This window comes from Rhamphochromis longiceps, linkage group LG19 (assembly GCF_057381845.1).
Source record: "Rhamphochromis longiceps isolate RC_006_pf linkage group LG19, R_longiceps_female_GT1.1, whole genome shotgun sequence".
Classification (NCBI taxonomy): Eukaryota; Metazoa; Chordata; class Actinopteri; order Cichliformes; family Cichlidae; genus Rhamphochromis; species Rhamphochromis longiceps.
Window position 1 is genome coordinate 1,244,548 of NC_140575.1, and position 21,877 is coordinate 1,266,424.

At 44.7% G+C, this 21,877-nt stretch overlaps 1 protein-coding gene across 1 annotated transcript in view; it reads right to left on the reverse strand.

Annotated features, from left to right (window-relative positions):
- The window catches only part of LOC146645986 (MAM domain-containing glycosylphosphatidylinositol anchor protein 2-like), a 143,666-nt gene extending 122,189 nt beyond the window's left edge, over positions 1 to 21,477 (reverse strand). Inside the window, exon 1 of the mRNA XM_085390784.1 lies at positions 20,242 to 21,477. Within this exon, the coding sequence (XP_085246910.1) occupies positions 20,242 to 20,314 (73 nt within the window). The 5' untranslated portion in view covers positions 20,315 to 21,477. The remainder of the gene's footprint in view (positions 1 to 20,241) is intronic.
- Between the last annotated feature and the right edge of the window lie 400 nt (positions 21,478 to 21,877).

Genomic DNA, 21,877 nt, shown 5'->3' on the forward strand with positions numbered 1-21,877 from the left:
CCAGTAATCTGCGGTGCTTTGTTCTCATTATGGCACATTAACACTTATTAACACAGTAAACCAACAGCTAATGGCTTGATAAACACAGGAACTCATCGGGAGGGAGAATGAGAGAGGGGGAGAGAGGGCAGGGGTGTTTTGTATGTGTGAGAAAATGCTGCACAGCTGGGAGACAAAGGTAATGATCAAACAATCATAATTAACCCCGACTGCCCAGAGAACGTAGAGTAAGAGGTCAAATATGCACAGTTAATTATTTCCTCAAAGAGGAGAATATGCAGATTTCTATGTGGAGCAGCTCCTCTCCACACATGCTGCAGTCTGTTCAGAGAGCACGCTCTCAATCACGCTGGAAACAAGCCCAGACCAAGCTTAACGAAGCCTAACCTAAACCTACAACCTGAGCCTAATCTTTACTGTAGCCCGAGCTTTAAGATAAGCCTGATCTCTCACCTCAGCCACTGATTTCATCTCGTGGTTTAGGCCAAGATCAAGACTGGATGAATCTCGCCCACAGGTGTGGCTGTTTCCAAGTTTCACTACACATCTGGAAGTGCACGGACTTAAATCAAAAGACCTGAAATGCCAGGTCAGGGAGCTCCGTATGAATGTGAGCCAACCTCGCTCTGAGTAAACGACCAGGTCATCTACCAATCAGAAGGCTGCTGGTTCAACCAGACTGCTCTAGTCTGCTTGGGCACGATACTAAGTCCAGGTTACTCTCCAATGCATCGCAGTGTGAGTGCTACATAGACAGCAGTTAAGCACAGAAACAAGTGCTGGTATGGGTGTGAAGAGGTGAATATAGGAACCAGTCCATTTATGACAGTGCTGCACGGGCGAGCAGCTGGCCGTGTGATGAATACGAACTGTCCGAGCTCTGCACCAAAACTCTTTCCTGCATTCACCTTTGTTGGTGGTGCTGGCCACTTTAATGCACAGGAATGTATCGGCGTGTTTTTCCTGGACACTGAGAGAGTAGCTACATGATTTACATTTCAAATTGATCCCCACTGATCTTTTACCATCATCTCATCTGCAGTTTTACTTCCTGCCAGCTGTGCATGAGACGATCATATAGAGACCAAGAGTAAAGTATTTACAGCAGCCTGAAGCCTAAACTGTTGGCTCACACTTGGCACACTGAAACATGATGGAGACTAAGGAAAGACATAAGAACAGATCAGCAGATCTTCAGAGGTGTGCTTCAGTCTCTCCTGTGGTTCTCTTCATCATAATGTCACAGACACTCAAATGAGCCAAAACGCCTCCTGACTTCTGTGGAGTTTTGTCACCAGAGAGGAGTCTGGGTCTGCTCGCTGCCTCCCTCCCCTTGGCCCCGGAGGACCTGGATTATCCCAAACTTCAGGATTATAGCTGAACACTAGCCGACTCGCTGCTCTTCATCCTCGACAACAAACTGCAGGAATCCAGGCAGCAGGAAGATAAAAGAAAATGTGGAGATAATAAAGTGCTTGTAGGTGTTCTTTAGCTTAATTATATCTTTGATAGTGAAGCCTGAAGGAGCAGCGAGCAAAGCCTGACACCTTTGATGTGTTTCTGCTGCATGAAGCACAGACGCACACATTGATGGAGCGCACAAAAACACATCAAAATGAAAACGTGTTTCAGAGCTATGTTTATCTGTGGTGCAGCAGATAACAAGCTTTCACACATTTGCACATCTGGAGCCATCAGTTTGAAAAATTCCATTAACCAGTTGAATTTTCAAACTTTCCAGTTTAGCTGCATGTTAGGAAGCAGCTGTTTCATTACAGTGTGTCAGAGTCAAATGTTGCTCTTTATTTTATCTGATTTACAAACTCATCTGAGCTTCTTACTTTCACATAGAACAACAAATTTACAACAACACGTTCCACGTCGTTGCACGGTTTCACTCATACAGCTATGCAGACTCTTTGTAGCACTGTGAGGCACAGAAGTAGCTTCTGCATTTAACATCCAGCGCATGAAGACTTCCTTTCCCCTGCAGCTCTCTCGTGGTGCACATCCTCTCATCAACTTCTTCTATCAGGCTAACACGGACAGACCAATGACCCTTTACTGTCACACAAACGCACACTTTAGAATCAGCAGTTAACCTGACAAGCATGTCTTTGGAAAGGTTCTTCTTACTGAAAGGGCAGCTGCTCATTTCATTGGCTAACTACACTCTCAGGTTCATAGGGTTAGTTGTCTCTGTGTCCTGCTCTCTGCTAGTTCAGCTCATGGTAAATGGGCTGTAACTTATGTAGCACTCACACACTGAGTGCACATCTACAGAGCCTCTTTCAAAAAACTCATGTATGCATGGAAACAAGCAGGGCTGTATGAAGGAATTCAACTCTGTTCATCTATACAGCATCCAATCACAACAGCAGTCGCCTCAAGGTGCTTATATTGTAAGGTATGAGCAGCACTTTGGCGACAGTGGGAAGGAAAAACTCCCTTTTAACAGGAAGAAACCTCCAGCAGAACCAGGCTCAGGGAGGGGCGGGGCCATCTGCTGTGGACCAGCTGAAGGCTTTTCAGGGAGTTTTTAGGACTTCCTGATAATAATGAATTACAGTCGTCCAGCCTGGAAGTAATAAATGCATGAACTAGTTTTTCAGCGTCACTCTGAGACAGGATATTTCTAACTTTAGAGATGTTGCACAAATGGAAGAACGCAGTCTTACATATTTGTTTAATATGTGCGTTGAAGGACATGTCCTGGTCAAAAATGACTCCAAGGTTCCTCACAGCGTTACTGGAGGCCAAGGTAATGCCATCCAGAGTAAGAATCTGGTTAGATACCATATTTCTAGGCTTTTCAGGGCCGAGTACAATAACCTCAGTTTGATCTGAATCAAGAAGCAGAAAGTTAGCGGCCATCCAGGTCTTTATGTCTTTAAGACATTCCTGCAGTTTAACTCATTGGTGTGTGTTATCTTGCTTCATACTACGGCTGCCACAAACGATTATTTTGATAGTCGATTATTTCTGCGATTAGTCGACTAATCAGATCATCATCCATTGGACGTAAAACGTACAGCTTATTGCACCAGCAGCATCTGCTCTTATATAACTATCATTAGCTTACAGCTTTAAGTGTTTAAGGTCTGTGCTAACTAAAAGTAAAGACAAGATGATAGTTTATTAAATTTTAATGACATTTGCAGATTGTTTCGGTGAAGTTTAATAAACTCCTTGCTATCTAAAATATAACAGCATCTCACACTTCTGATAATCAGTTTTCTTTTTGACGTTTATTCAGCTGTGTAAAAACTATAACTTTAATCTCAGCCAAACCGATTTACTCAGGAAAAAATAAAATACTGAAAAAGCCAAACAACCTGAGTGTAACCTGAGTAGCGAAAGACGGCGGTGGGTTTGAAAACGATTTGCCGGGAGTCCGGTGTTCTCACGGGCTCTAGTGAGCCTAGCCCCCGGCTCGCTATCGAGCTAGTGTGTAACCCATATCAACTACTCCCTGTCACATGACCCACGTCAGCTGATTTGAGGTCCCTCTTCTGATTGGCTCCTTCCATGTCGCGGCAACTCTGAAAACCGGCTGTGGAGGGATACTTCCGGGTTCGACTCCTGCTGTGGCTGTGAGCTTATGGCATTTAGAGCGGTATTGGAAAACAAAGCGTTTTCTCCCCTCAATTCATCTTTAAACTTTAAACTCAGCGGTAAGTGTCCTTAATATCTTTCAACCTTTGGTTGTCAGTAACCAGCCGATCGTTTTCGCGATTAAAAAATGACTTTGTGCGGCAGCGTTCCCACCGCGAGCAGAACTCCGGTTCAAAAACCGCTGTTTTTGAACACTTTTGTTTACTTAAGCATTTTTATGGGCTTACTTTGAAACAAAGTGCGATTGAAAGATTATTGTTATGTGTTGCCTTGAATTCGGCTATGCTGTCTGTTAGACAGTTGTTTTTCTTTATTGTTGTTTTTGTATTGTTTGTAGCGAACGCTACTGGAATGTATAGATTAAGCTACGTAGCCAAGATGATTAATGATTTAACTGTTTTACATTGATTGATGATGATTTATGATTTGCATTGTTACCTAGACATGCAGAAGAGCATATTTTTTTTACCGGTAAACTGAATTGAACTTGATGTGCTAATGGACATTTTTCTGACCTACAGGTCAGGTTTTTTTTCCCCTTTGAATTGATCTTCTTCATATTGAAGTGGCGAGCCGGTAGGACCATTCTTTCTTTTCCCCCACTTAGCCGTCTTTGGATTACGGACATATTTCCCCCTTGTATGAAGCTGGACCCTAAGGAGGAATACCTTAAAAGTGAACTTTAAAAAGAAAAGGACCAAAAAAAGGACTCTTAGCAAAAGGACTCTTGCACAGAAAAATCACAGCACTGATTTATTATTTAATTGTGGACATTTACGTTGTGTGTTGTGTTAATTATTTTGTTCCATTTCCCCTTTCCCCTATTTATTCAATATATTTTTGGTACAAGACATTGCAGTTTTTGGTCTCATCATTCACACCATCTGGGCTCCATAAAGAACTATTTCTTCTGCGCGTCAGTCAGTAAATTCATCCATTGACATAAACTAGTCCTTAAATAACTTAGCGTTACAAGTGGGTAACAGACGTCTCCGAAAACGTCGGAGCGCTTTTGAAAATATGTGGTGTCTTGATAAACTGAGCAGATATTTGAGGTTTGCACAGCTACATTCTCGCCTGAAAATATGTTAAACGTTTATTTTGTGACCCAGAAAGAATAATAAGAGTAACATTAAAACTAACTAGCTGCCGCCATTGTTGGAAACTGGAATTGGCTGGGCTGCGCTATGAATTCTGGGTTAGGTTGGGCCATACGCCCGACCCATCCTTCAAATCTGGGGAAAAGTAGGACGCATTTGTCGGCTGCATTTGCATCTGGACAGCCTTCGTCGCGTTGCTGTAACTTAATCGGCCTTCAAATGCGGCCTCCGAAGGATGTGGCCCCTGAATTTGGACACAGCTACGATATCGGAGTTGCTTCTTCTTCTTCTTCGGGGTTTAACGGCAGCTGGCATCCTTGTACATGCAGTGCTGCCATCTTCTGTTTCAGTCTGTTATTACACCCTTAAATCCTGCTACTTATTCCTGCGTCTTTTGTGATCTTACAAAGCTTCAAACGACGCGTCGACTATTAAATTAGTCGTCGACGATTTTGACATGATCGTGACTAGTCGATTAATCGTGGCAGCCCTACTTCATAGATAGATAGAGCTGGGTGTCATCTGCGTAGCAGTGAAAATGTATGCTATGCCTTCTGATGATACTGCCTAAGGGAAGCTACAGAGATGAGTCCACTGTCAGAGGCCATAAGAAGATCATTTGTAACCTTCACTAAACAAGTAATTATTGAAGCTAACTCAGAAAGATCAATTGGAGAAAAAGAGTCTAACTTAACATCAATGGTACTAAGAGTAGCTGTAGATAATATTACATCTGTGGGATGATTACTGGTAATTTTTTCTCTAATGATAAAAATGTTATTTGTGAAGAAGTTCATGAAGTCATTACTAGTTAACGTTAAAGGGATGGTTGGCTCAACAGAGCTCTGACTGTTTGTCAGCCTGGCTACAGTGCTGAAGAGAAACCTGGGGTTGTTCTTATTTTCTTCAATCAGTGATGAATAGTAAGATGTTCTGGCTTTGCGGAGGGCTTTCTTATAAAGCAGCAAACTATTTCTCCAGGCTAAATGATGATCCTCTAAATTTGTGACACGCCATTTCCTCTCCAGCTTACGAGTCATCTGCTTTAGGGTACGTGTTTGAGAATTATACCACGGAGTCAGGTACTTCTGATTAGAGACCTTAGTTTTCACCGGAGCTACAGTATCCAGAGTCGTACGTAGTGAGGAGGTGAAATTATTAACAAGATGATCGACCTCTGTCTGCTGGGGGACAGCTAGCGGGGCCTACACTACCTTTGGCTCCCCCGGCTACAGAGAGTCTCCAATTCAGTAATCCCGGCCTCCAGAGCTGCAAATATGCTGCATTTATTACAAGTATCATTACTGCTAAAGGAGGCCGAGGAGTAACTAAACATCTGACACAATGAGCAGGAAAGTGCAGGTAGGATGGGTGAAGAGGCCGTGGTGCTAGCGAGTCTGCTTCGAGCTAAGCTAAGCTAGTGAATCCCTAAAGACACAGTGAGTGAATACTGTGACAATAAATTAACGAGTGAGTACACAGAGAGCGTGTTTGGGATGATGTATGTGAAGATTACTATGAAGATAGATATCTAAAGGTTTTTCATTAAATAGCTACGCAGATAAGCTACACGAAAACACCACTGTGGAACAGGAGGCGATCTCTACCATAGAGAGTGAACACGAAGTGACAGCGCCACTCAAAGGAGGCTTCAGTAGTTTGCCCAAGGACGACAGAGCTGGGGATCAAACTACCAACCTTCCGAAGAGTACCAAAACAAAGCTTTGGCAGCCATGAGAACTGGGTAAGACACTATAAAGGGTCCATCCAGGACATGTGAATGAAGCAAATAGTAAATTGTATAATAATACTAACTACGAGCTGCTAATACTAGTAGGAGATAGCATTACTACACCTCTCACCCCTGTTTGCAAATTACTTCAAATATATTTAAAAAAGAACTGAGGATGTTTCACGTGTACGTGGCTGAAGTATTATGTAGATTCATATTAGTACTGAAGAGTCGTTTCAAACATCATATACATATATATATGTATATACATATATATATGATATTGAACCACATATGATGTGGTTCAATATCTGTAGGAGGTTTGTCGATCAGCTAATGCCACCTCTGTCTCCAGGCTCGTCAGCCACTGGCAGCCTGCCTCACATGCTGGTGGAAATGCTGGTTATTAAAAGTAAAGCAAAGTGAAGGTTTCCTGAGCTGCAAAATGAAGCTAAAGGTGAAGTACGAAAACATGCAGTTCCTCTAATGACCACTGGAGGCTTCGGAGGAACCAAATCGACCCCCACAGACTACGCAGAAATGTTTCCAGTTTTAAGAGTTACGGATTAGAATATTTTATTAATTCCTGCATGATGTGGTTACAGTTTCTCTACGGCAATAACAGACTGAACTAAATCAATGAATACAACATATTACAAACAAACAGAACTGAAGAAGCTTCTCGAATGAGAGGCGCAACTTAACGAAGTCCAGACGCTTTTCTTTCCAAGCTCCTTAGACTACAATGACCTGGATGACTGAGAACAGACAATAAAGTTACCAAATATAAGAATTAGCTCTAATATATCTACGAATAGCAAGATGATAAATATCCAGAGTATTACAGAGGTTAGATAAATATGAGTGAGATTTTAAACTGTCAAACGTTGTGTCTGTTGTTCGTCTGTAGAGGACGTGTAACTGCTGCACTGTGTGCTGTGCATCAGATGGAGGAGTTGTGCAGCGATAACCAGGAATGATTTCCTGTGTCGGTCAGTGGTGCATTATGGGTAATCTCAGTCTCTCACTGTGACTGGCCAGCACGTCACAGAGTGTGTGGGAGGTGTTGCCTGACAGAGTCCAGCTTCATCCACACAGCTTTACTGTCCCTGTGATCAGTTTGAGTCTGTTGGCGCCTGCGACCCTCAGCCTGCTGTCCCAGCATGCAACAGCACAGAGGATAGCATCTTATGTGTTTGTTTTAAATTACTTACAAAACACAATGTCGCGGGATTTTAACATTTAAATAATGTTGGACAGAAAGTCGCTCATGTCCTCTAGACAACGGATAATCACAGATTTATTGTTGGGAGGAAACGTCTGCACCGTCAGGCTGTTTCAAGTGTTTACACTTCGTTTTGGTTTAGGTTTGCATTTTAGGCAAAGTGCCTTGAAATCTATCTGTCACATAAGTGTGTGGTGTGTTGAACGGTCCTGCTGCAGTAACTGAAGGTGTAACCAAAGATGTTTCACAAACACACAGATTCTGTGTAGATTCCTGAGCAGTGTGAGGCTGCACTTGTATGAAGACGTACGTGGCCAGGAGAGCGTACCAGGTCCAGACTTATGTTGTGTGGTTTGGGAACAAATCAGGTTCAGTGCAGGGAGAAGACAGTCCTCACAAAGGTTTCATTAGAAACACACAGACTGAAAACCCACCTCCTCCAAACTCAACTAAACTCCACAATGATCAGTCAGTGCTGGGGATGAACACAACAGGTGTACCAGATCTTCACTCCTCAGTCTGATTATGTATACCTGTGTCCAGGCTAGCTTTAGCATTGGACCCACTGCACCGACATATTTCCAGCAGTCAGAAACTGATGTCGGTCCCACTTTAGAGAAGGTGGTTTCAGTCGAGCAGCAGAGTCGAGCAGCAGAGTCGAGCAGCAGATACTCAAAAGCTAATTAATGAGCAATTATTTTAGACATTGTCTGAAAAACATCAAATATATCTATATTTACATATATAAATATTGCGAGTATAGTGTGAGTGCCTCCAAAAACTCTTACATCCTTCAGCTTTTTTAGAGATGACTTGACAGCGCTCGTAAAATGCTAGCACTCTGCTAATGCTCGCTGATTGGTCGGTTAAGACGTTTGTTATGTTTCCCACAAACACTTCGTGTGGGATCAGGAGTCCGGACAGCGGTCGTTCTCCAGTATTTGGATGTTCTTCGATAAAATGTTCTTTTATTTATGTTTTGGTTGTTTAAAGCTGGTTGGCTAACAAAGGTGCGTAACTGGGGACATTACACACCACAACGCACCAAACCACACAACAAACAAACAAAGAAACATTTTCAGACCAGAGAGAGTAACAAACGATTCTCGTAATCATCATCTGCTCATACAGGATGCTACTCACTAAATTAAATCCTCTTTATGTTCAACCCGGCCGATTGATTTTTAATCTCAGTTATGATTAAGAATCGTAACTGTCAGGAACGAAACATGGATCTCACAAGAGAAAATGACACCTTGTACCAGCTTCAGTTGAATTTGATCTGCATTACAATAACATGCGTATAGAAAGCCTGAAAACCGACTAGACCCACTCCCACCCACGACACACATACTCATTGTAAAATCTTCATATTTGCTCAAATCAGACGATAAAAGGCAACAAAAAGTGTTCAGTCTGATGACTCGGTGTGCTTTTATGTTGTGCTCAGTCCTGCACATGGATCTGGACTCAGATTCTCCAGACTGTGTGAGTAAGTGTGGCGCCTGCAGTGAGCGGAGCGGCCTCCAGGAGGCGCCGTCGGCTCCTCAACCTGTGGTTTGGAGTCGTTGAGTGAAAGGCTGCCAAACGCAGAGCGAGTGTGCGGCAGACTGGCTGTTTGTGTTTGACCTTTTCCATCCAAATGAGCTTTAACTTCATTGTGCTGAGGAGAGTTTATGAGGCAGAAAATGAGCCCATATGGCTGTGAAATCAGATCAGTGTCACCAACAACAGATCAAACAACACATCTGACTGCCAGCGAGCACAGCAACAACAACACCGACTGACTGCAGGCTGAGCCGCCATCGAAGGATGACAGCGGCTGACTCATCGGACGAACCGAGGTTCACACTTGCAGCTTCAGTGTCATCAGGCAGGTCCTGGACTAACGCTGGGGTCTGAGAGCTGCTCCTTCTAGCCAGTGATGCTGTCACTGTTCAAACAGTTTAATCTGGCAGTTCACCCTCTGAAGGAAACTGAAGTTTTAATCAATATTACCGTATTTTCACGACCATAAGGCGCACTTAAAAGGCTTAGATTTTCTTCAAAAAGTGCGGCGCGCCCTATAGCGCAGTGCGCCCTGTGTGTTGTAAGGAGGACGTAGTAGAGAACACCATGAGAACGTTAAAGGGTGAAGTGTGGGCGTTGATCGTATATACCGGGACAATCGCACATACCTGTATAAAAGAACAGGTATGTGCATTATGCAGGACATCGTTGTTTTAACAACCCTGAAAATGGCAAAGAGACACGCTTACGAAGCACAGTTTAAACTGAAGGCCATCAGCTACGCGGAGGAACATGGAAATCGAGCAGCGGCGAGAGAATTTAAGATAAACGAATCGATGGTTCGCAAATGGAGGAAGCTGGAAAACAAGCTCCGGCAGGTCAAGAAAACGCAGCTGAGTTTCCGCGGACATAAGGCGAGGTGGCTCGAGTTGGAGGAAAGACTCGAGCGGTGGATCATCGAGCAAAGAGCGAGCGGGAGAAGCGTTTCGACGGTCACCATTTGGCTAAAAGCGGTTTCACTTGCTGAAGAGATGAACATTGAACATTTCCGAGGAGGTCCGTCTTGGTGCTTTCGTTTTATGAAACGGTGCCATTTTTCCATCCGGACCAGGACTACGGTAGCGCAGCAACTTCCAGCAGATTATAAGGAAAAGCTGGCCATCTTCCGCTCCTACTGCAGCAAACACATCGCCGACAAAAACATCCAGCCCAGCCACATCACAAACATGGACGAGGTCCCGCTCACTTTTGACATCCCGGTGAGTCACACTGTGGAGAAGAAGGGGACCAGCACGGTAGCGATACGCACAACGGGGTATGAAAAGTCTTCTTTTACTGTTGTGCTTGGCTGCCATGCTAATGGACAGAAACTGCCGCCTATGGTGATTTTTAAGCGAAAGACTTTGCCTAAAGAGAAGTTTCCAGCAGAAATCATCATTAAGGCAAATGAGAAGGGCTGGATGGATGAGGAAATGATGAAAGAGTGGCTGAGGGAGGTGTATGTAAGGAGACCAGGTGGTTTTTTCCACGCATCACCATCGCTGTTGATCTGTGACTCTATGCGTGCCCATCTCACAGACGATGTGAAAAAACTAGTGAAACAAATGAACTGTGAGCTTGCTGTCATTCAGGAGGCCTGACAAAGGAACTCCAACCGCTGGACATCGGTGTGAACCGCCCGTTCAAAGTAAGGCTGCGAGCGGCCTGGGAGCGATGGATGACCGGTGGAGACCACAGTTTCACTAAGAGTGGAAGGCAGCGCCGGGCGAGTTACGCCACAATTTGCCAATGGATTGTAGATGCTTGGGCTAACATGTCTGCTGGCACTGTTGTTCGAGCTTTCGCAAAAGCCGGCATCGTTTCCGAGGAGCCGCACGGCACGGAAAGTGACTCTGACGGTGAAGACAGTGAACCTGGCATGTTTGATGGAGATTTAGCGCAGCTGTTCAATTCAGACACAGAGGATGAGGACTTCCATGGGTTTGATTGATGATAAAAATGTGAGTACCAAACTTTGTTTTGCTCCTGCTTTATTTTTAAATACGCACACTTGTATGCTTGTGTGTTGTTGATGATGACGATTACCGGCAATAGAAATGTGAGTAAGGTACCGAATTCACGTTTGCTCCCGCTTTATTTTTAAATACGCATACGGTACTTGTATGCGCCCTATGGTCCAGTGCGCCTTATGTGTGTGTTAAATACAGTAAGGGCACACATAACTGAGACTGCGCCTTTTAGCACAGTGCGCCTTATGGTCGTGAAAATACGGTACAAAGATTTTCCAGCATATTTGGAATTTCTAAGGCACTGGGAGAGAATGTACTCTCAAAGGGGAAAATTCAATTATCCAATTACATTTGATTTCTATTGGACCAAATCACAACAAGCTGCTTTATGTTGTAAAGTAAAGAAGAGAACAGTGAGCAGGTAAGATCTTTGCTGTGTTTTGGTTGAAACTCTGCGTACAAGGCTCGCCCACATGCACACATGTCCAGGTTGACTGATCCATAAAGGCCCACCGTGTGCATTTGGGTGTGGCTGTGCCATATGACCAAACTCTCATATCTCAATATAAGATCGTCCCGACAACGATATACATCACAAACATTTTCAGCTAATTCTGTGACTGTCGGGCAGCTCGGCCTCCGTGACGTGTTTGCAGCTGGGCGTCGTGTACCTGGAGTCCCGTGTTGCACAACAGTTTTCTTTGCGAGTATTTACCACACGGCCCGTTCTAAGGTTCATTTTGAGCACCTGACGGCTCTTTTCAGCCTCTCGTCTGTAAACACTCTGCATACTATTTCACGTGAGTCAGTTTATTTTGGAAAATCTCAGCAGGATCTTCAGCTTTATTGTGAAAGGTTTATGTGGAAAATAAACAAGCGGACGGCGGAGCCAGACGATTGTTGTTGCTAACGACAACGCACAAAAACAGTCGCTTGTGCGTCCGTAGTGTGGTTATGTTAAATATAAGAGAAAGAGAGAGGTTTAAGAACTTCTACAGTGACATCAAAGCCATGAACGAATATTGCCGTAAACAGTTTGTTTTGCGACACCACAAAACAAACGACAGCGTAAAATGAACCGACAGACGTTTTTATATCGTGAGCCGATATGCATGGTTACATCGAACAGCCCTACATCCAAGTTTCATAAATGTTTTTCTCCTCACAGGATTTTTGGCTTTTGTGCTCACGTTCTTCTTATAAATGAGATCCAACCCACAAAGCAGAGGTCCAGCCAGCTAAGCTGGCAGCCTTTACATGCTGTAAGCTCTGCTCAGGACATCAGCAGCAGTAGCTGAGCCCGTGAACAAACAGCAGCTGCTGCAGGGGGAAGTCCAGCTGCCACTGTGTTTCAGACAGATTCTACTAACTGTACACACGTCCTTCAGTTTTCATCATTTGGTCTGTTTCAAGCTAAAAGCAACAATTTGTTGTTGTTAGCACCGTGTGTCAGTGTGACCGTGTGTGAAAGCTGATGTGTTCAGTGCACACTTAGATGGTTGAAACTGAACAAACGCTACAGCCGTTACAGCCGTGGTGTCATTTTTAAAACAACCATACCCACTAAAGGGCAGCACGGTGTCCAAAGACATGCACTTGTCCGTGGGTGCGAATGCGACCTGTCCAGGGTGGACCCCGCCTCTCGCCCTGTGACAGCTGGGATAGGCTCCAGCGCCCCCCTGACCCAGAAAAGGATCAGCGGAAGCAATTGGATGGACATCAAATAAATCCACAGTTTAAAAAGCTCATAAATATTTATCTCATAAAAAAGAAAAGGTCAGTGCAGGGGGATCAGTGAACTAGGAGGGTCATGCTGTTTGGATCCCGCACACATCCATCTGCTCAGCGACCAGCATGCTGCAGAAGCGCTAAACTCACACTGCAATACACGTACAAAGCATCTGTGACAGGAAGATGTACATCCCAAAGGCATGTGGTGAAACAAACACGTGACTTCAGCAGGAAATTTCAAGTATACAACAAACATTCAGTTTACCTGCTGCAGCTGCAAACGATGGTCGTGGAACACAACAGACAAATGCGACACTTTCAAATAATGTAAGTCTGATCGTGGACAGCGTGCTGTAGTTTGGACCGGAGACACTGTCCTCCTTTCGTTCTCAAATTGAGCTAAAAGATAATCAAGTCTGAAATTAATTTTCTGTCTCATAGATTAGTCAACTTATCATTTGAGCTCAGCTCGTCCCAAAGCCTGTGTGGCAGAAACCAGCAGAACAATCAGGCCTCCATTCACCAAATGTTCCAATACAAACACACAGATGTTGCTACCTAATCCCCTTCCTGTCCTTCCTCCCTGTCCTCCTGCAGCCTCACAGCTTCTGTTTGAACACCAGTTTTGGTAAAAATGGAGTTTTAGCTGCACGGCCCCGCAGACGCATCAGCACCGATGTAAGTAACATCGGCTGTGATGTAATACGCCTCCTCTTCTCTAATCTGTCACATATAAGATTACAGATAATCTGGGTGTGAGGTGACGTCACACGGTCAGACCCAAAGCAAACACACACTGTGCTGTTATTAGTAGGGAAACACACAGAAGACCAATGTGAACAGCTATGGTGAGCACTTTGATGCTCACGCTCCGGGTTATCTCATCACCTTGTTTTCATCAAAAAAAGGTAACTGACGAACATCATTTGTCAACAACGTAACTTCCTTCTGTTGTAAAAGTTACATTTTTCCATGAAACACCTGACAGCTCAGGCGCACTAAGAACATCTGGATTTGATGATTTCTGCCTGTCAGTTGTCATGGTTCACTGTTGTACATCAGTAAATGTAAAAAGCTGATGGTACAGCCCATTTATACACGTGCTCACTAGTTCAACAGTCACCTGGAGTTTTGCCCTGTGTCACTGACACAGATGCAGCCGCTGGACTCTTTCTGGAAACCCACAGATATCATCACAGCCAGCACGAGTACAGCAGAGAGCTGTGACAGCTGTTGTCTTTTCTTCTTGGCCTGTGTGAAGATGCATCAGCCTGGTGTGAACACACTGCTACTATAGCCATACCTCAGAAAACACATGACACATAGCTGTGAGTTATACGTGCATCCCCAAAAATACAGCTGATAACAGATATGGACTTGACCAATCAGTGACAGCCAATATGCTAATCCAGCTAACCAGCACTAGTGGTTCTTCTGCTTATCCGGGGCCGGGTCGCGGGGGCAGCAGCCCAAGCAGAGAGGCTCGTGGCCATAGGTGAGGGAAGGGACGTAGATCGACCGGTAAATTGAGAGCTTCGCTTTTTTATCTAATATTTTGTCAAATATCTGCATCACATATAAATAGTTCAAACAAAATCTATTTTAGACGACTCGTGGCGACTGGTTAGCAAAGCTGTGAATTTCCCTATCGTTGGATATAAGACTATTAGATTAAACAGATTACACACCAATCCTAGTGATCCATATTTAGACAACAAGCAAAGATTAAATGAAAGAATCAGCATCATATATGAGCCCCGGGATGAAAAACAATGTGTTTAAAAGAATTAAAAGTTTTGTTTTATGTCAACAAATCATCTCCAGTTTTCTCACCAACATCACCGTGGTGATGTGCTCCTTTACACAGACTGTAAGGACCGAAGAAGAGTTCAAACATCCTGGTTATTCGTAACTCACACACACTCACACACTGACACACACTCACACTCTTTGCAGTGGCGACCCCAGCACTGCTGGGTGTGAGCACGTCAAAGCTGAGGGTGTAGGTGTAATCTGTAATCAAATTACATTTATATCAAAGTATTTATCTACTATTATTATTATTAGTAATCACAGACCAAACAGTGAAGTCATTTATTGTTATTCAGTTATGAACAAATAAAGTATTAGTTGTTTTCTTTCATGTACTTTATGCGATTGGTTGACCTCAGGTCAGAACATGTGACAGTGTGTCCACAGCACGCTCTCATCCCAGCGTGCCACACCGACGGCTGTGACACACGTGCTGCAGGGGATAGCGCTCTGGTCTAAAACATCTGCTTCACATCTCATTTATTACCTAGAGTCAACAAGAACATGAGTGCGCTTCACAAGCAACAACCCACTGCTGAGAAATGATGTGCAAACTGGCCTCTTTTACACAGCATCTATGACGACACGCAGCAGACACACGATCGTGCTCTCAACACCATCACACATGTTTGCTTGGATATGAGTAAAATTGCTGCACAACAACCATTCTTTTGTTGTGAGGTTTTTCAACAGTCTGCTGTCAGCACACTGATAAACAGGTACGTCCTCTTCAGATGCTCCAGGTGATTACTGAAACTACCATCTGATATCTACAATTACAACAAAATCTGATCATAATATTATCCCAAGGTCATGTCAATACTGGCACTGACAACACCAGCGATGCTGACGCACAACAGTTTGTAAAACTCTTAAAAACAGCAACCCACCCATGAAAAGGTCACACGCCTGATCGATCTCTTCCACAGGCCTCGATGTCACAGTCACACATTTCCTAAATCTGCTGCCACTGATTGAATATTTTCATAAGTTTATTATTTATCTGCCAAAACAAGAAGCAGTGGCTGCACGGCTCAAACATTCACCAGCACTGTGAGCGTGGACGATGACCGCAGCGCTCCTGTTCATGTGTGTGGTCGTCACCACCGTTTGTACTTTTTTCAGTAAGAGTAATCTAACTAATTACTATTTCTATCGTTACAACGCTGTTACCGTTATTTTTCAACAAACAGACGACTGAAGCTGTGTTCAGCTGACTGCACCTTACATCAGCTGCAGAAGTAGCTGTAAGTAATCTGGGCGCTGCAGCTTTAAGCAGCTGCGCGCTCCCGCGGGCGGGGATCACTTTCTGCCCGACGACCACTTTTTTAAAGGTGAACTGGGGAAATCAATTATACCCTGGACCCCAGAGGGCTAAACATTTTTTTAAAGTAACTCAATAGTTACTTTTCAAGTAATTAATTACTTTTAGAATCTTGTAACTCAGTTACTAACTCAGTTACTTATTTGAAGAAGTAACTAGTAACTATGACTTGTAACTAGTACAACGCTCTACACTTCTCAGGTGAGATTCTTCGGATGTTATTTGTCAAACTTTAATAACCTGAGAACACTTTCTGTAATGATGTGTTTTCATATCATGTTTAGCAACAGATTAGTTTAATCCTTCCTCTGTTTTATTCTTTGTTGTGTGTTTGAGGTGTAACATGTTAATGATGCACACAGTTAGGCAGCATTTAAAGGTTCATGATGGATGAGTGTGATTGGTTACACAGCTTTTTACATGAAACAGTCCTCAAACTGAACTTCTCAGTGTTAAACTATTCCATTAGTTTAGGTTAGCCAAAGGGAATGATAACAGAATGATGTGACTTTCTTTGGTTAGTTTGGATATCTGGGTGCTGAATGCCCAGAAGACAGTGGAGATTATTGTGGACTTCAGGAAGCACACAGCCCCACTCCCCCCCCATCACCTCTGTGGACTCATTCCGCTTCCTGGGTACCACCATCACCCAGGACCTGAAGTGGGAGCCCACCATCACCTCCGTCATTAAGAAAGCCCAGCAGAGGATGTACTTCCTGAGGCAGCTGAAGAAATTCAACCTGCCAACACGGACGATGATGCAGTTCTACACTGCAATCATCGAGTCCATCCTCACCTCCTCCATCACCGTGTGGTACGCTGGAGCCACTATCAGGGACAAACAGAGACTGCAGCGTGTTGTGCGCTCTGCTGAGAAGGTGATTGGCTGCAGACTCCCATCTCTGCAGGACCTGTACACCTCCAGGACATTGCGGCGTGCAGCTCGGATCTCAGCTGACCCTTCTCACCCTGGACACAGTCTGTTTGACCTGCTCCCCTCAGGCAGGAGGCTCCGGTCCATTCGCACCAGAACCTCTCGCCATAAGAACAGTTTCTTCCCCTCTGCTGTTGGACACATGAACAATAACCGTATGACTGTTCCCTCCACTAACACATGACCCTACGCTGTGTCACTGCATCATTCCATGTTTGGCACTGATCACCACCTGCACTCATGTATATATCATGTATATATCTTTCAACGTAGCACTCTTAATTCTTATTCTCATGTATATATCTCATGTATATCTCATGCACATATCTTTCCACGTAGCACTTTTAATTCTTATTCCTACTTTTATTTTTTCATGTCTATTTAAGTGCTATTTATGACAGCATGTTTGCACTGAAGCACCGCAGCAATTTCCTAATGTTGTAAACCTGCTCAACATTTGGCAATAAACCCCTTTCTGATTCTGATTCTGGGATATATTCACCCCAGCATAATGGACAATTATTTATCAGAGAAACAACAAGAACGGTGAACTCTGAACAGCCTGAGTCTGGTGACCGAGCTGATGAAGTCAACAACAATATGTCGTGTCTGCTGCTAATGTACAGTCATTTACTGGGCACTGATGCTTGCACTCAACTACCACACTGTAAATACTGTTATATTATATGACACTGTTTGACTTTATACTTTTTACTTTATATTTGATACTGTTACTACGTTTACTATGGTTATTATGTTACTATGCTGCTTCTTGTTTTGTTGCTGCTGGCCTCTGTGAGCTACCACACAAATTCCATTGTATAACTACAATGACAATAAAGTTCTTTATCTTATCTTATCTTCTTTTTACTGAAGTAAGAGGGGACTGAGTTTCACACAGACCTCTGCACGAGAAGGCTTCACTTGGTTTATACAGTCTATGGGAAAAAACTGCATTGTTTACTGATAATTATAGAGACAGGGTCACCGAAAAATACAAAAGTAATGTCCATGCATCCATCATGCATCCATCCATGCATCCATCCATGCATCCACCCATGCATCCATCCATGCATCCACCCATGCATCCATCCATCCATGCATCCATCCATCCATCCATCCATCCATCTATGCATCCATCCATCCATGCATCCATCCATCCATCCATCCATCTATGCATCCATCCACCCATGCATCCACCCATGCGTTCTCTTCAGCTTATCCTTGTCAGTGTTGCGGGGGGGCTATCATAGGGTGCGAGCAGGGTGCACCCTGGACAGGTCACCAGTCTGTCACAGGGCTAACACAGAGACAACCATTCACACTGTAATCTAACTCACGGGTTTGTGATGTCACTCTGTCAATCACTAATCACTGCCAGTAAACATACCAGCTAATCCTCCATGACCAACATTTATAAAATGGGTTAGAAAATGAGTGTGTGGGCCCAAAAACTCCTCAGAGAAGAGTTTGCTGAGGTCAAGACCAAGGACGAGTTTCCATAAACCTCTGCAGGAAATAAATGATGGCCACAGAAAAGAGCTTTAAAGGGCGCCCACCTGGGCTTCAGCTTTCAGGCTCTGAAGGTATGGTTGTGTTTTATGCTGAGCACAGCCATGTGTTTTTACAAAAGTAAATACACACGGATCCACTAGTGTCCACTGAGCGTCCACGCTGACCTCCACATGCTGCATTTTAGTATTTCTCTGCAGCACACTCACACACTCCTGCTGCATGTCTCATGCACTTACACACAGCACCACACACCTACTGATGTCACAGAGATCTTTGACTCGACACAGACATATCAAGGACTAACATGTTTCTGACATGTGGACATGTGCTAAACTAATGATCTGGTCACTCTGGCCGTGGCCTGCGCTGAATCATACACGTTATTAATCTCTGGCAGATGGCTCCGCCCCTCCCTGAGCCTGGTTCTGCCGGAGGTTAAAAGGGAGTTTTTCCTTCCCACTGTCGCCAAAGTGCTGCTCATAGGGGGTCATATGATTGTTGGGTTTTTCTCTGTGTTATTGTAGGGTCTGCGTTACAATACAAAGCACCTTGAGGCGACTGCTTATTTTGGTGCTGTATAAATAAATTGTATTAAATTTCTGTGGTCAGACAAAGATGGAGATGACTTGTACATTTGAAATCAAAGTAGCTTGCTGGCTATAAGCTCAGTGGTGGGGTATTATCACTTATGATTGGCTGGCTGCACTGACATGTTGTCATAGTATTTCATTTCATAAAATGAGCAAACACTGAAAAGTGTAGGACTAAACTCTGGTTACCTGGCTGTAAAAGCAGGTCAGCGATGCTGCTGTTCAGGGTGCAGCCTAGCACAACCATCAAAATACAACTGTTGGCCATTACATGCTTTGAATTGGGCAAAATGTAAAAGTCAAATATAAAATTATAAAATAGACATTGGAAAATGCAGTTTTGTAAAAAGGGCATTTATAAAGTAAGAGGCTGAAACAGCAGATGCCTGAGCACCAGCACACTGTCTACAGTAACACACTGACTGTATTTACTAAGAGCCACGACACAGAAATAAGCAGAAAAACAACACAGTATTATAGTACATGCAACTTGATTTCTACTGGAGGACCAAAGTATAGCAGGACACAGTTATGACACCATATTACACCAGATTATTTGAAATGTGCAAGTAAGGCAAAATGAGAAGATCGGGGTTTATGTACAGTAGAGGAATGGCCACCGTGCAGGAGCTGGCATGTGTTACAGTAACTACAGGAACGAACCAGCAGCATACCAGTAAAAGAACCGGCATTTCCAGTCATTTCCAGTGCCCGGTCATGTCAGGACTGACACAGTGAAAGCAGCAGCAGCAGCATCGTGTCCCCATCTCCTGCTGCACGGAGCTGCAGGCTGCTTCATACAGACCCACCGGCACACACCGAACCCACAGTGCCATCTAATAACGGCACTGCTGGGGCCACGATGCAGGATTAGCACTGCGGCTGTCCCTGTATGCACAGGTGTGCTTATCTGTGTTTGTGTAGCAGCCTACCTGTTGTGCCTTTATGCCAGGCACGAGTGTGACTGAATGAACCACGAACCAGCCACGCACGCACACGCACAGGAGCCAAATCCCTCACAAGGTCAAGTTGCTGTTTGTAATACTCCGCTCGCGTGCACTCAAAATCGCATTCACGTAACATGTAAGGTGCGCGTGCATGTGGTAACTCAAAATATTTGAATTGTATGCTAATGACGTCCTTACCGTACACGCCCTGGCCGTGCACGCCCTGCAGGAAGCCGGTAAACAGCCACAGGAGACCGAAAACTACCCCCATCTTCACATCGTCCTGTGGCCTCGTCGCTGCTTCTGCCCCCCTCCGGGGATGAGGGTGGATGTTCGGTTCTCCGCTGCTGCCGCTGCTCTTCCTCCGTCCTCCTCCGCTCCGTACACAATCTCATCCACAGATCCAAATATTTCCCTGCTAGCAGCCTCCGACCCCGGTTAGATATGACGGGCAGATGCGGTTCCGCTCATACCGGTGCTAACGTTTGCTAAAAGCGCCAGAAACCCTTGAGGAGAAGGACGTCCAGCGGCACCCGGCGAGAGCAGATGCTTCACTCGCTCCTTGATGATGACATTCCGGGGGAAAGGATCAAAACTGAAGGAGCAAACAGCCGGTGCGTCAGTCTTCTTTGAGCTGGTCAAAAGTGTGCGCTGACCGTCCGCCGAGTCCACCGGGATGCGCGTCCGTCGGTCAGTACCGGAGATACATCCATCATCCTGCGGAGAAGCGCTACCGCTCCGTGTCAGCGGCTCGGCCCTTCAGGCCGGGGAGAGGAGAGGGACAGTCCGTGAGTTCCAGCAAAGACGGATAAGCGGTCAGTCCGGTCGATTTGTCGGTGTATTTCACCGGTCGGTGAGAGACGTCACTCAGCCAACCGAGCAGTAAAGTCGCGGGAACGGAGAACGGAAGGACTTCCGGTATTTGTATATCAAAATAAAAGTCACCTGCCAGCTCATCCGCCGTGTTTATGGCTGATTCAGCAGCGAAATCTACAGTCTCTGGATTTCACTGTGCTAAAATATCGCGCTTATTATAAAATAATAATAATTATTATTATTAAGTAATACATTTCTCCCTAATCAGCTGTTAAATGGGAATTACTGGTGCAGGGTGTCATGGTCCGGGTGAGTCCGGGGTTTTACCTCCGAATAACGGTTTCCACCTGGAAACTCTCCACCGGGTCTTCAAGTAACCACAGTTAGTGCTGACCGTCATAGATGTTTGCTCACAGCAGTGTTACCCCTGTGTTCTACACCCCCAGTCATCCTGGATCCGCTCACCTGCCTGCCCTCCCGTCACACCACTCTCGGATCACCTCACCTGGACACCACGCTGCTTCACCCGGACCAATTACCCCTCTCTTGCCAAAACCTCCACCTGCAAAGTTAGACAAAGTCTGGTTGTGATTCACTCTCATCAGGATCAGGACTCACCTGGTTTCTGCTCGTGTCAGTGTTCACAGATTACCTGTCCCCTCTCCCCGTGTCACACAATCATTTATCTAATAATTTCATGTTTGGATAAAATAAGTGAGACACATAACACTGAAATGTATGTTTCATAAAGTAAAGAAACCTTTTTAAAGTAGGTGTAATATTGTTCCGATAGCGACAGTCGTCGTGTTAGGCGGAGGCTATTATTGTTAAGAGTGACTTGTGGTGCCTTCCTGACAAACTGCAGCGGGATGGACACGAGCAGGAATCTGCCGCGCAAAGCGTCACGAGCAGCTTCTGTTTTACACCTGTGGGGGGGAGAGAAAGGACAGCACTCCTCACGAGACACGCAGAGCCTGTGGGCGGCACGCGCGCTGGAAATGACAGCCTGAGCCCTCAG